General features: G+C 40.7%; 1 protein-coding gene across 1 annotated transcript in view; it reads left to right on the top strand.

Moving 5' to 3' along the window:
• pex14 (peroxisomal biogenesis factor 14) overlaps positions 1 to 15,821 on the top strand; it is a 59,844-nt gene that overhangs the window by 17,620 nt on the left and 26,403 nt on the right. The window contains exon 3 of the mRNA XM_080763359.1: positions 10,265 to 10,349. Coding sequence (XP_080619485.1) covers positions 10,265 to 10,349 — 85 coding nt within the window. The remainder of the gene's footprint in view (positions 1 to 10,264; positions 10,350 to 15,821) is intronic.

Below are 15,821 nucleotides of genomic sequence, written 5' to 3'. Positions count from 1 at the left end.
AAACTGAGAGGCACTGTCAAACAATAAAAATAGTTTTCATCCTCAAATATGTCTAAAATAAGTAAGTTACTTTTTCATCCAATGTTACTGACTGTTTAAACAAACTTACTGTTTACAGTTTAACGGTAGTATCATTTTGTATGAGTTATTGTCAGGCTACTGTATCCTCAAACTGTGTAAGTCTTTGTGTTAATCACTTAACCACAAAAATTATTTCAGAAATAGCCGATCTACAAGGTCACTGTATGTTGCATTGTGACGCACTGTGAGCCTGTAAATATCTTCTTTTTTTTCCCTTCAAATTCTTGCATTTATTTATTTGTGTTTTTCTATAATAACATGCCCCCAAAATTGCGATGCCAGCGTTAAAGTGGTTGATAATAATTAGTCTGAATTCCTACACATTGTGAAGGCATTTTCAGAGCATTTCTACTGAATTGAAGTTGCATTGCGTGTGTGCCAGACGGTGTCTAGTGATGCTCATTCCCAGTACTAACGGGCACATGGAGCTGCTTGTCACCGAATGTCATCATTGACTGTAAAAGGAAAAAAAAAAAAAGCTTCGAATTACAGGAAAGAGGCACTGCATTAAAGAACAAAGGAGATCGATGGCAGTACATTAAATTTTATGCGAATGAAAAAAAAATCAACTAATTAAAATTGATTACTCCTGCTTTGTAAAAGTGTTTCTGAATTAAATTATTGTATGAAAACATTTTGACCAATCGAGGAGCCGAGGAAGTATCCATTACTGGATTGCAGCTGAGAAGGGGGCTGGAATGTTTTGTGGGTGGCTGAGTAGTTTGTTGTGCTCCACCGCTGCCTCGCCATCACCCCCCCCCCCCCCCCTTTCCACCCCTTCCATCCCCATTCACTGCTAAAGTGCCACGGTTTAATCTCTGATGACCCTTATCTCTCAGAGCGGCCCCAGCCTCCATGGTTTGGGCCTTTTACCTGAATTAAAAGGAATTTGTGGGCTATACAAGCCAGTCTTTTTGGCTAAAGTGAGTGAAAGTGAGGTGTCACTGACAGAGGCAGCTCTCTTTAGTCATCGGGACTCACTAGGCCCCCCTTGGGGATGTCCTTATCCAAACAGTCATCTGTCTCTGTAGTTTAGCAAGGAGCAGGGCGACCCTGCGCTGGATTCTTTTTTAGTTTAACTCCTGAGTGTACAATAATATGTATCAAAATGAACCCTTACTGATATATTTGTACACTCTCTGAGTTACAAATTGATAAATTAACACAGAATATTTTGCGGTGTAGACGACCACACTTCACAATTACATGGGAGAAATGTGGCTTAAACTGTAATCTGTTTCTCACAGGACATTAATAAAAACTTGGTAGGATACTTAATTTTTGTACATTTCAGTTCATATGTTTACATCACTAGGGAAGAGATTAGATGATTCAGATTAAAATAAAAAAATATTTTCATATCACACGATTACAAATGTAAACTATAGAAAAGTGTGCACCCCGGAGCGCAGATCCCCACCAGGCCGGGTTACCTACCCAGGGCTGTGTTTCGAAATGTTATAGTGACACAGTGAGGATGATTTGAAACATTTGGGGTGCCAGATCTTCCTTGGACTGCTAGGAGTATGTGTGCAGAGTTTCACACCAATCTGACAAATGCTTTCATTATTTGTGGCTTGTTGTGTTAAACGGGCCCCTCCTGCAAACTTTGAAAGCCAATTATAGCCGGTGGGAATGGAATCTGATTATCTGAACGATCTGACAGATACGTCTTCCTCACACGACTATACAGACATAAAGTGTATCAATCTGGCTGAGGTTTGGACAAAGTCTGTAGAAGTAGTAGTAGCAAATTATATATTATTATTGTCAGGTGGAAATGGGCGTGGCCTATACGGGGAGTTGCGTCATCGGGGGGTTTAGTATGACCTATGGTTCAATAGTTATTGGCCAAAAGGCGAATCGGCTGTTGTTGCAACCATGAGGCCAATTTGAAGAAATTAGACTGGCATTTCTTCCTATCCCACTACCAGAATCAGAATAGGGTCAACGTGGTGTGTCGGGTTGCTAGGGCTGAGCTTACCAGCACTCCACTTGCCTCCACACTTCCACAGACTATTCATAAGTACTCTGCCAATTATTATCCGCTTATTATCCCGCCCTCAATGTCATCACATATTGTACAGTTAATATAAAATGCATTATTCAGGCACATTTCAGCCACCTCTTTTGCCCATTAGGACCACTGTACGCAGCACCTATGGTAACATTATTCTACAGGCCACAGGTTTCTGCGTTACACTTTTTTTTGGACCTAGAGCGTTGTAGTAGTGAGACTGTATGTCAAAAGTTTCACCGTAATAGCACCATGATTCCACCCTGGCTCATAAGGAAGCACATTGTCCATGGTGCTGTTGTAGAACGACTTGAGGAGGATGCAGGTGTTCAGAATTTCTTCAAGCGACAGAGGCTTGCATTGCTGAGCCTTGACTACTAATTGATTAACACTATTTAACTATTTTATTAACAGTTTGATATTAATATATTGGTACTCGGCATGCAGCCCTGAGAGGCTCCTATGTTGAGGCTCCCGGAAGAATGCTCTACTTCCGCATTTCTTTCGATTTGACCACCAACAGTTGTGGTCGAAATGTGGAAGTGCTAAGGAGCACTCCGTGTTAAACCCCAGCTGCCTGCAGTTCCAGCAATGACTAGTAGGGCCGGCGGCTTTAACGTTGGCTAGCCCCTCTGGGAGCTTGGATCCCACCAGTTGCCGGGGGCTCATCAGGAAGTGTAGTATCCAGTTGCCATTCACGGTGACTCTGAGCTTTTTGTGGTAGTGGTACTATTGTGTTGAATGCTGAACTGTATAGTCCACGAACAGCATTCGAATGCAGCTAATCCCCGTCATCTGTTCCCCTCATTGTCACTGGATCTGTTTTGACGATATGCAAATTGCCAGTCCAGTGAGGCAGGTAGCATGGCATTTAGTTTCTCGATTGGCATTTCCAATCTCTCAAAGAATTATCATGTTGTTTTATGAGCCTTTTCCTTTCATATTGGTGCTGTTGGGCAGAAACCTTGAATGACCAAAACGATAACCTTTCAGGAAATGGAAAAAAGAAAGTATTCAAATTGCTCCAATGTAGTTATTATTTTGCTCTTGTTTATACTTATTTATATCTTTGCGTTTGTGTGTGCATAAGTTCCTCTTTCTCTTGCTGTGTTGCCAGTTTTGCAAGAGAAACAAGTGGTCTATGAAAACAACCACAAATGAAAATAGCTGATCTACAAGCTCACAGCGACACATTGTGATGTTGTGATCTGTTATTTAAAAACACATTGAGAATAAATCGAAATATTTTGAATATTTCTTTAACATTTTAATAAAAAAGGCACAACATAATTATGTTCAGATGGATGTCCGTGGACAATTTTAATCTGGGGTTCCTTGATGTGAAGAAATGTGGAAGCAAGCCCAAATAAGCAACTACTGTACACTTTAGAATCAAGCACAAAATAAACCAGCAACCAGCAACTACCAATAATTTATTTGCAAGTGACTTTACAGAAAAGAAAACAAGTCAAAGGTTGCTTATAATAAGCAGACATGGCAATGCGGCCTGAAGGAAGCAAAGCACACACAAGGAGCCCCAGTGCCTTGGATTAGGCACTGGGGCTCCCAAAGTATTGACTATTTCCTCCCCTTTTGCGAAACACTGCCATACAACAAAGTATAACAGGACATTCATTCATGAAAAAACTAAAAACAAAGGAGAGATTTTTTCCTGACTGTGATGATATTATCTGTACAATGGACCACAGTGAAAAAACCCAGTGTGTGATCCTTTTAGATTAACCTTTGACTATAGAGGGTATGCGCATGCATAAAGTGAATGGCAAATCGAGTCGCAAATCAAGTGGCAAAGTGAGTTTAACGTTGTTTAATGCAATCATATTGGACTTTTCTGTTTGGATGCATGGGCTGCAAAGGCCAGAAAGTAGTTTTTTGGCACTCAGTAGGCGTTCCCTTATAACTTCCTGGTTCGATGATGATACCCTCTATACTATCTGGATTGTTAATGAAGTATTCAATTAATCAATATAAAAACTATATCCTATACTTTCCTATCCTGGCAAAATCTGTTCTTGAAAATACATATGGAACTAAGAAAAATCACGTGGCTGCTAAAACATGTTCTCTATATCTTTGTGCTGAAATTATGCTAAAGAGGGAAGTTTCTGCTTTTTAGGTAAATTAGCCTACCTCCAGGGCTTTATTATATACAGTATGTGCATGCAAGTATTTGCTCACTAATCCACATATAGTTTCACCAGTCTTCACATGATTTTCATGTTGAGCAGCACGGATCCAGTCAACTCTTCCATGTTAATGGCGAAAGGCCTCATAGGGGGAACTGCTACCGAATGGAAAGTTTGGTCTGAACATGCGATGCTCTTAAAAGAACCTGGTTTCCATGCGACCCCCCCCTACCCCCCTTCTTCCTATTTTGTCTGTGAAACGTATGTAATATGCTGTTGATGTCATGTTTGTAGCCGTGCCCACGGGGCTATACGTTGTCACCATGTGGCACTGTGTGTTATTTTTAAACCTCAACATCAATGAAGGTTTCCATGACCCTCTTTTTTTCATCCATCGAAACGTTGACTCTGACCTTTAATTTCAGAAGTTAGGCCATTCAATAAAGATTAACCGCATTTTAGGGGTTGTAAGGTTCGGAGAACCAGCCTACTGTGTACTGCACTGTATTGTACTGCATCCCCCTGAGCATTATAACAGATGCACAACTAGGACTGTATTAGTTTGTCTGTCATTAGTCATAGGACAAGCCTCACATTTCGCCAATGCTCCTTTTTTATCAAATTTTATTAGTGCCAAAGTTGGGATCTGGTAAAGATCACTCACGGTAATGCTTCGTAAAGTAGCTAGTCTGGGTTTTGCCAGTGGTTCTCCAGTTTATTTTGTATACATGCCACATAGGCACAGATTTCACCATATCATGGGCTCATGGCTGTATGAGCTGCATGTCATCCTTCCTCTGAAATGGTCTTGAAAGTTAAAAGTATCGGTCGAGAGCAGTGTTTTTATATATCAAATCAATGAATTTACATGAAATTGAACAAAACCAGGAAAGCATCTGTGTTTTGCGTTGCACATGCATAAAGTGAGTGGCAAAGTGAGTTTAATGTTGTTCAATGCAATCTGATAGGAGGATTTTCTGTTTGGATGTATTGGCTGTCAAGGCCAGAAAGTAGTTTTTTGCCACTTAGTCAGTAGGCGTTCCCGCATATTCCGGATATGATGATGATGGTACGCGCATACCCTCTATTCAAAAATAGCAGATATAAGCTCACAGCACGTCAGTTCAAGCTTGTATGTCTGCTATTTTAGATTTTTTTTTAAAGATTTCAAAGTGTGAGAACTACTGATTTAGATGGCATTTGTAGAATCCGCCTCGGGTCTTAATTGGGTTAATTAAATGGTAAATGGTGCATTTTGGCACTTTACATAGATTGTGCATTACAATCACCCATTCACACACATGTTCACACACCGATGGCGGAGGAAACCATGTAAGCCACTGACCTGCTCATCGGGAGCATTGGGATTCAGCTTCTTGCTCAAGGACTCTGGGGGAGCCCGGGATCAAACCGGGAACCTTCCGTTTCCCAAGCGGCCGCTCCACCTGCCACTAAGCCACTGCCGCCCACCCCAATTAAAATGGAATAGTCCTCATTTGCTATTTAAGCCCTATTTTATACTTTGTCTTACAAGAGTGTCACACAAAAATATAAATTGTGAACTTGTGTATTGACCATTTTCACCGTTGCACCCTGACTCACAGGACAGAAGAAGAAGCCAGGAGCCGATCGTGTGAGGTCACGTCACACTGTTTGAACTCCTAGTGTAGCCAGTGGTGTCTGCGCTAGTGTAGACGTGAAAGCTTAGCTAAACGGTTAGTTCTACACCTCTCTTTCCCTCACTCTCCGGGTCACTAATTCCTTCCCATGAGGCCAAGCGCCCTCGGCTAAAGGTCACATTAGGCGTAAAAAGATGTCACAATTAGAAGGGCATTTAAATCTGTTCTTGTTAAAAAGATTAAAAAGCACTGTTGGTCACATAAAGGGGAACATAAGAGACAAAGAGGAAATGCAAAATTGCATTAAAACGGTGTTCTCTTTTTTTATTATTCAGGGTTCTGGTATCAGAAAGGTATTGGGTTATGGCATTTAAGACGGACTGATAGCAAGTCACCCGTGAAAGCACCTAATTAATATAGAGCTTCATTTTTCGCTGTCTCTCTCTTTCTCTCTCTTATAGTCCGCCAAACCTTTGTTTGGGGAGGGCTGGAATTTGAGACTTGCGTAACGTAATTTCTAGCATGTCTATCAGCCTGTTATTATATCAGGGGCACTTCTCCACAAATGTACAGGCCAGGGCAATTTGGAATGAATTGATTCACACTGAGACTGAATCCTATACTTGCTAATGATTTCCTTTTAGACCCTCCATTGTTGCCCCCCTTGGCTGAGAGTTCTACCATCCACTCTGAGTGTCTTCATTATTGCAGACAAATGTACACACATGCGTACCTTTTGTAGAATAGATAGCCTTGGATTAGGGAGTGTTTAAAGCCTGCAAATTAACTTTTATTGAACAAAAAATGTGACACGAATGGGTCTTTCTTCACTTTTTGAATTGTATGCATTATGTTGCCTTGCTGTATATATCTTGAGCAGCAGAGTGAATATGGAGTATGAGTGGACCTTTGGCTGTTAATGCATTTACTGCTCACATCTAAAGGCCCATACATTGGTTTGGGGAAGTGGCTCGGACCGGAGTTATACAATAGACAACAAGCTCTAAAGAGCAGTGAGTTGCAAAATGCTGCTACATTATGGCACTATGAATGATAACCGTTGGTTACAAGTAAGTAAGGATGCTTGCACCTGGATATCCACAAGTGAAAGGAGCATACTTGAAGCTTTATTTTGTAAATGTTTTCCCACCACTCTTGTGACCACATGGAATTATAGAGCAAGCGATCCCTTTTTATCTGTTGTAGTTCAAGAGTTGCTCTTCGGAGTTCATCTGCTCAGTCTTTTCAACTTCAAATACTAAGATCAGCTAAAGCATCATTGGTTCTCAAGTCGGGGACCCCCAAAATGATATGCATTTAGCCATGGACCCCCATTGTGCCAGGGACCTCTAGAAGCAAAGATTTGAGTTCAAAATGTTTGCACAAATGTGGTACCTCCTCCTAGGAGGAGTTTTTTGAGAACCACTGAGCTAAAGGAAATTACTCCATTCTATACTGCCATATCCACTTGGAAGTCGGTATTTGAACTCGCTTCCTGAAATCGATCTAGCATTTTACAGCTGTAAAGTAGTATTTGTTCCACAGCCATGTTATACTTCTGTGCTGTTACTAGTTAGAGCAAAAACACACGACTGGTTACATGTTTTCTATAAGCACCCAGCAGTGGAGTTCGAACATAATTTGATTTCATACTCATTGCTCACAGTTGAAGGTGGACAAAAAGAATCGCGAGTAATTTTGAGACAAGTGCATTTTTGCTCATTGTCCAATTCAAACTCAATAACATTGCCATAATCTTGTCCACTCATCAACTTCACTCTCTTTAAGTGTGTTGGTTAATGTTATCTTTTCCTATGATTGAGTTTTCGCCTCTTTTTCGGCTTTACCTGACACTTTATTGGTTATCCGGTTTGTAAAGATTATCGGTCTTAACACGGAGGCACTTTGGTGCATTAGCAGTTTCGTCTTTACAAGAAGCATGACAAAAAAAAGAGATTAATAGTTATACTAGCCAAAAGGTATTTACTGTACCAGTATTCAGAAAGGCAGGGCACATCCATTATATTAATAATTGTTGATCTTTATGCTGCCAAACCAAGTGTGCAAGTGTTATACTAACATGCAACCCGCCCCCTAAAAGCCCAATTGTGTGCTACCCTACACTATAACTGGGATGATCTATAAGTCAATAACAAGACAAGACTGAAATCTGCGCAATGCGGTTATAATTGATTGAGATGTCTGGGTGGAAGTTTCGCAAAGCAGCTATGTCATCTGCTAAGAAGTGCACTTTTCCTCTCCCAGAAGATCTGCCACTACAATTTTAACCAAATGGACATTTGCCTTATTAGTTTGCAGCTGAGCTAGCTGTGGTCTTTATTAAGATGTCATAGTTACGCCCATTAACATTGACAAAATTTTTTAGTCAATAGTATGGTATTGACAATTTAGGAAAATGTAAACAAGGATCACTAGTTCAGCAGATTCATCCACTATTAGGTAATTTGCTTCTCATAGGGGCCTGCATCATTCTCCTATTAACTGGAATGAATGTTGTTATATTAGATTTTTTCCCCCGCCTGCTTGTCATCCGCTTATTGCTGCCATAACCACAGCTAGTCGGGGCATTTCGCTACTCTGAAGGCAAAAGCTTTTTCTGGGAGCAGAATGATGTTGTCTTGTTACCAAAGGGGGGGGGGGTGTGTGTGTGTGTGCATGTGTGTGTGTGTGTGTGTGTGTGTGTGTGTGTGTGTGTGTGTGTGTGTGTGTGTGTGTGTGTGTGTGTGTGTGTGTGTGTTTACAGTATCCGTTGGCCCACAACATCAGTTGGGGGTTCACCATGCAAATGGTTTAATCTGCTTGTCACAATGAAGGTTCCGGGTGACTGCCTTTAATAAGCCCTCAGCATATAGAGATCCAGGAAATTCCTCTCCCCCTTGCGTAACCCGTATGTACAGCAAAGGTCATGGTAATGTCACAGTGACACGGGAGATTTGTGTCCCTAAATTTGTGGAGGCCTGTCTTTGGGGAGAAAGAGTAGCTTTTGATCAAATTAATCATCTTCACGTGTTTGTTTTTGCAATGGTACTGTATATAGATGAATTGTGCTGCAGTGTAGTGTTCGGTGACTGTCCTAGATCTGTGGAAACTGTATGACATTTTGATTATGTGCACCGCCACCTAACTGTACATACATTTGTGTGAAAAGGGTCGATAATCTTGTTTTTTTCCTTGATGCTATCATGTAGCCTACTTGTCAATTTTGAAACTTTGCATGCGCGATTGATTCACCAATCTCCCCTGATATAGTGGTGCTTTTGTCACAGAAAAAAAAAAAGTCTTTAGACTGCCAAAACCTGCCCTGTGGATGAGTTTTGAAATGCAATTCTTTTGAATTGAAACAGGTTCATAGTATATGCAATGCATTACCCAAAACGAATTACCAGTGGCAGTGTGCTCAATCACTTTGTATCTTTCAACACTAAAAGAAAAGAGGAGTAATCAAAACCTTTCAACCTATTAGAGGGATGACTTTTACAATTGAATCACGGGGACCACAGGTGCGATAATAAGTCATCTAAACGCTCCCATCTTCTGTGTTCCCCTTTCTCTGTGTTCTTTCATGTTTATCTATTTCAGGAGGCGCCGTGAAGTGGCGCCCACTTCAAATTTATGTTTTAATGCCATTTGAGGATGATTTTTTTCCCTCCTTCCAATTCTAGGAAATGCATACCAGGGTGGAAAATTAAGGTGCATCTCGAAGGAAAACATAATAGAATCGATGGACGCTGTGCACTTAAAACTACTGATGTTCTGATGCCATTTAACGTTCTAGTGCATTAACGTTCCAAGTCATTACAACCTTCAGGCCGGGTGATTTGATCACGGCACGTTTTTAACTGGAAGAATTACAGAAGTTTTAGCCTAGGATTCAGAAGTTATTAGATACAAATGATCACCTCTGCATTAAGTATAGATTTTCTTCCCCTGCGCACTTAAGAGTGGAAGTTTGTCTTTAAGAGGGTAATAGCAAATTAAGCTCCATACTCCATTTGTCCGGCACTCTTGATGGGCTAATTTTATAACTGCTGATTTGTTCATTCCCCAGATTTAGCTGGAAAGTGGTCAGGTGGTCTTTCACCTCCTCATGGCTGGGGGAGTTGAAGCAATTGTCAGATGGAATCCATTTAAGCTCTTCATCCAGTTTTTTAACGAATATATTTCTTGTAGAATGCCTGGACTGTTATTTTGCACTGGACTGTTCTCTCATACACGGTCTACAGCTTGTCACATTATCTCATTGCGAGGAATTAACCAATTTGTTGGTGTGTGTGTGTGTGTGTGTGTGTGTGTGTGTGTGTGTGTGTGTGTGTGTGTGTGTGTGTGTGCGCGTGTGTGCGTGCGCGTGTGCGTGCGTGCGTGCGCGTGTGTATTTCCAGATTGTCACGGCTGTGAAATTCCTACAGAACCAAAAAGTACGTGAGAGTCCACTGGCCACCAGAAAAGCCTTCCTGAAGAAAAAAGGTGAGAGTTGAAGTGAAGAAAGATATTCCCTCGAATTTGATTACTGTTGGTCTTTGCTGGGTGAATAATACATACTGCAGTCTACGAATATAAAATGTCTATTACAATAGTCCAGCATATACACATGGTTAATGCTGCAACAGCATTGCTGCAACAGCATTAACAAAATCTATATTAAAACAATTAAATGCAAATCTCTTACAGTGATTGGACAGAGATGCACACCCAATGTCCTTTTTTTTGGGAGGTTTGATCTGTAGAGGTCAAAGGTTGTGGCCATATCTTTTTGCCCTGGGGGCTCAGATATGGGTCGATTTTAGCTGCAGAGTGCATGATTCAAGGCCCTCTGAATAAATGACCCACCAGTCGGGATGCTCCTTTGGGTTCAGGAAAATTAATATTGACAAAACCCCTCTGCATTTTCAATGGAATTATCAATATTACCTTCCAGCATTTTAAGCCTTTTACTTAATTTAACTGTTGTCGTAAATTTGAGGCATGACACAGGAAGGTTAGTGTGTTAGATATAGGGAGGATGGATGCATTTGCTGGCTCATCATTTTCTTTGCACGAGATTGAGATTATTTCTACATACTAGAGAATCGTTTGATAAAATAAGGCTACAAGACGGCACCATCACTCCCGGGGCTCATTTATGTCAAGGCAAAATATAATCAAATTGTTTGGTACTCCAATAGAAGAGGAGACTCGTGCTGAAGGTGCTTTGCCTTTTTTCTTTCTTTTCTCAAATAGGTCTTTGATTAAAGAATGGTAGCTTTACCTCAGATAAACTACCCTTAGCGGCGAGTGCTTCTCTTTCAATTCTTCACAAAACAGTTCAGTACTTGGGGGACTAATTCATCGGCAGAGCTTAGGGACTTTGCCTCTATCATTAGAGCAGCCCAGCAGTGAAAAGTGAGCCTAAAAGCTCCATGACTGGGGAAGGTAACCTGAAACCAAATCCATGGTTGCCGGCTGCTGCTACACACGTCTCATCTGGCCCTAATGACTCTTGATATCTTTTGAAATTTCCCTGTCTTTGCGTCTCGTTATTGACATCTAAGGCATGTTCAATCCACCATTGGTTATCTCAAATTCGATAAAGGGCTCATCAATAGCAAATGACGTCATCCACTACTTTGTCACAATTCCTTCTTCTTACTTTTATCTTTGTTCTGAACTCTGCCAAGCTCCAGAAAATGGTTCCTTCTTACTGCACTTTAAGTATATGAAATATGTATGATGCTTTAATGGCAGGTTTATTTTGGAAAGTAATTTCCACTCTGGATCTTAACGGAAAGTCTTTATTTGCATAAGGGCATTGATCCAAGCGAGAGAGGGTAAAGATGGGAGAAAATGGAGTAACAAAACACTAAGCACAACCTGCTGTTTGCCAAATTGCCTGGACGAGGTATTCATTGGGTGATTAATGAGTCGTATGGTAAACTTGTGCAACAATCTACCCATGAGATAACATGATGTCAGCCCATTCAAATGGGGGAAACAAGCTCAGGAAGGAGTGCACACCAATGTTATGGAGGTGCTGAAAACTCAAAACGGAGAGTAAAATAAGTAAAAATAAGTCACACAACTCGTTGACCTGATGCAAAACGTTGTGCATGTTACAGATTGCCTCATGTCAGCAGAACAGAAGGCCATTTTGACTTGGCCTCGAAACGAGCAATGCAGTTATTATGTCACAATGCTGTATGATTCTGTCAGTTCCTTGTGAAAGTTGAATGGTTAAGAAAACCAAGCCTTTCATATCAAGTCAGTTTGAGATAAAAATCTTATCTCTATTATTATTATTATTATTATTATTATTCATTCCTATTTACTTTGGTGTTGAGTTAAAAGCACAGTTAAACGTTACAGGTTATAGCCTAGTTACCTTGTGAAGAAAATGGATTCTGGTAATGTGTAGAATTACAAAATCCGACTCAACTCACACTATATATTTTTTAATGCAAACTTCATGTTGCTTTTACTATTTTAATTGTGACAATAGTAACGTATCAGCGTGTCATTGTAAACAGACTAGGGTTCTGTAATTCTATACATTGGCAGAATCCGCTTTGTTAGCATTGTGTGGCAAAAGTGTGACTTTTTGAGGCCCATTTCACAGCGCAAGATAAGTAAATGGGGGGAATGTGTTGGATCATCAATTTTTAATCTACGGAGCAACTATTGAAGATACCTGGCCAATATTTTTTTGTCGGATCATGGCAAGGTAACTACGCAACCCAAACCTCTACCAAAGTTTAATTGTGCTTTAAATTAACCACATTCCTGTGCTGTTATTACTGACCCCCTCCCCTGCCCCCCCAAAACGATGATTTCTGCTGTGGGTGAAATTATTAGAGTAGGAAGAACCCAGCTGGTCCACCCCGCTATAAGTAAAGAACATGATGACAGTTGGTTCATCGTCCGTCTCATTTCATCCTTTGAGCCAAAGTTAGACATAACGGCGGACATGGTGACGGACCAAGAGTCATGGCCCACTTATTCCTTCATATGTACCCAGCCTAGCGTACTGTCCTCTCAACCTTTTGACCCCGAAACTCAATCATCCTCATGCTCCGTCCTGCCACCACAGCAAATATGTCAGTCTTAATTTCTAATGCAGAGTAATGTCATATTTATGTAAATACTTCTGGATTTTACTCTATATTAACAGCCAGAAATGTCAAAGCACACATAAAATGAAACAATACCATCTCCCGGTAGAGTGGAATTTAAATTGGATTCCTCTTGCCGGCAGTACTTACGCTGGCTAGCTGATGAAGGGGAAAATAGGCCGCACTTTGATTGCATGTTGCAGAATCTTTACACAATAATCTCGCCAGAGCATATTATTTCCCTGAATATTTGTGCCCTAATCTGCACTGAAGGATGTCTCTCTGGTTGCATCTCCTGTTTTTTTCTGAACAGATCCTAATAGTCTGGTTTATTTCAATATTCATTGAAAAATGTAATTTTCTATTTCTTCCCAGCTGTCAATTTCATGATATGAATTGGCAATTATGGACTCCAATATTTATAGCTTTTCTTCTTCCTCCAGTCCTTGTTGAATAAACTGCCAAAATATTGAAACTTTGTCACATAGAACTTAATATAAATCAAGATTTATACGCAAAGATTGACTTCCTCCTCCTCCTCCTACTGTTGACACTGTGTGGCTATTGAGTGGGAAATGACTTGCATTTAATGTGTCTTACCAAAGAGTGCCGTCTTAAAGCAATTTTGGGCGTTGCCAAGATCAAGTAAATTTGAGTGTGTTGGAGTGAAATGTAATGTGTTTCTGCCTCATCTTGAGTCTCATCTCGTGAATTATGCCATCCATGTCCCCTACAATTAACAGATGTGTCATTTAACAAGCTTAGGGACTCATTTTGGCACTTCCATTCGAATCTCAACAATTAGCAATCCCACATATAATTACAAAAGCGGGGGAAAAAGTAATTCTCAGGACAGAGTCAACAACATTTTCCATCCTTCAACATGTCGCGTCGTCCTGGCCAACAGCCGACAACCAAACAACCTAGCACAGTACAGTTCATCAAAAACATGGGTGTCAGTAGATTGTAACATTACAGTTAGATTCTTCTTAAGTGTGATGAATGTAGACAGTGCATTCTGCCAGTGAGACTTAAATGAAAGTTGGACTTGTTCCTTTGTATTTCTCCCGCCAGAATGTCCTAGTTGTTCTTGAAAAATAATGCTAATATCTTTCACCCTGAGTAGAGGGCCAGTGATCAAGGGGTCATGGGGAGCACAGGTGGGGCTGATGGTCTATATTACCATACCTAGGTATGAAGGTAAGGGGAAGGATAAGGTTCATCATCCCCAATATTAATAGGATGTTGTTTGCAAGTGGGGTTATGTGACTCACCTCTCGGACAAAAATGACAATGACCAAGGCCTGCGTGGAAGGTAAAGGGATTGATGTGGTTATAAATTACTCTACGGCGCCACCTAGCCCGGGCCTTGCCTACTTTGTCATCAGTACAAGGCGATAAAGCAGGGAAATGAGAGCAGAGTCGCCTTTTTTAATACATAAATGAATACGCTATGAGAGTGGTCATTATTTAGGGCATGCCATTCTCAAGCAGCTGTAGTACTACAACCAAATGACATGTAGAATCTCGTTTGCCAGTGCACGGCACGAGAAGATGGTTTGAAGTTGCTTTCCGGCTCTCAATAACCCACTGACCTCCATCTATTTATGACCCCTGACATGTATTTTTCTTTTTTCTTTTTTTAAATGTGATATTCAAAATGTAAGTAATTCCCACTCAAGGGCAACTTCATAATTCAGGCCTTGGAGGACAGTGAAAAAGGCATTCACCTTTTACCACCCCAAAATATTTTAGTAAGCAATTTTTATAATTGGCTCTGCGGCCTGGGTCTTGACCCATAAAGTTCAGAAGTGCCAGAATTGGAGAAATGGATTTTCTGCAGGGGCCTCGCCGCCTCTTTGCCCTTAAAAAGTGCCCAGAGAATAAGGTGCTCTGGAAATAGAGCCGTAAATAACGTGACGAGCAATGGGTTTTCCTTTAAATAAATACCGATCAGGTTTATGTTGAAAGACAATAGAAAACGTAGCCCAGATATGCAGTTTACAGTATTTATAGCTGTAATATCGAGGTGCCAGCACCGTAATTTCATGCCCCAATGAGAATGGCAAGGTCAAAGCAAATGCTTTTGCTGAGCATCTGCTAATACGGTGACTCATAAACAGGCGCCGCGTGTATCAGGTGCACCAAATAATACAGTATAATGAAATACAGAATAGCTTTCCATTATTGTTCTTTTTTACGGTGTCATCATTAGATGTAATTTATGTCTTTAAAAAAAATCATCTCCCTGCCGGTCGATCCGAAATAGGGGTCCGGGGGGTCATTCCACAGGTTCCGCAGGAACCCGTAATAAATTTGACGATTCCTTTTTGTGTTCTTTGCCTTTTATATGTAAAACCTGAGTTTCACCTTGTTCTCTGTTTCTTTTATAAATGGATCTGAGAGGGCTTTCATTTGTTGTTGTCTTTCCCCTCGACAATAAACAGATCAGAGCCCCGCAACCTAGTCAAGTGAGCTGTAATTCGACAAGAAAACAGGTTTATGAATTTCCATGTATTTTATTTTGATGCCGGGCGGGCGTATGGGGGAGGGGCACGCTAGCTTCTTTTATTCTCCTATGCAAACAGCAGCATTAAAGAAATGAATAGCCATTATGATGTACATACATTAATCTTAATGCTAGCCCTAGAAGTTGTTTCCATTAAAACATTTCAAGGTGAAAAGGGAAGTAAGGGGGGGGGCTTTACTTTATTTAGTTATTTATTTATTTGGCATTTTGTGGAATGGAGATCTTGCATGTCTCTCACTCAATAGTCTGCCACCGTGTAGTCTGCTGTGGTCAGATGAATCGGGAGTCCGGGGACACATTATTGCTTATTGAACAGTGCAGCCC

Source organism: Protomyctophum bolini (assembly GCF_963924005.1).
Source record: "Protomyctophum bolini genome assembly, chromosome: 5".
Classification (NCBI taxonomy): Eukaryota; Metazoa; Chordata; class Actinopteri; order Myctophiformes; family Myctophidae; genus Protomyctophum; species Protomyctophum bolini.
This window is presented reverse-complemented; position numbering and strand designations above follow the sequence as displayed.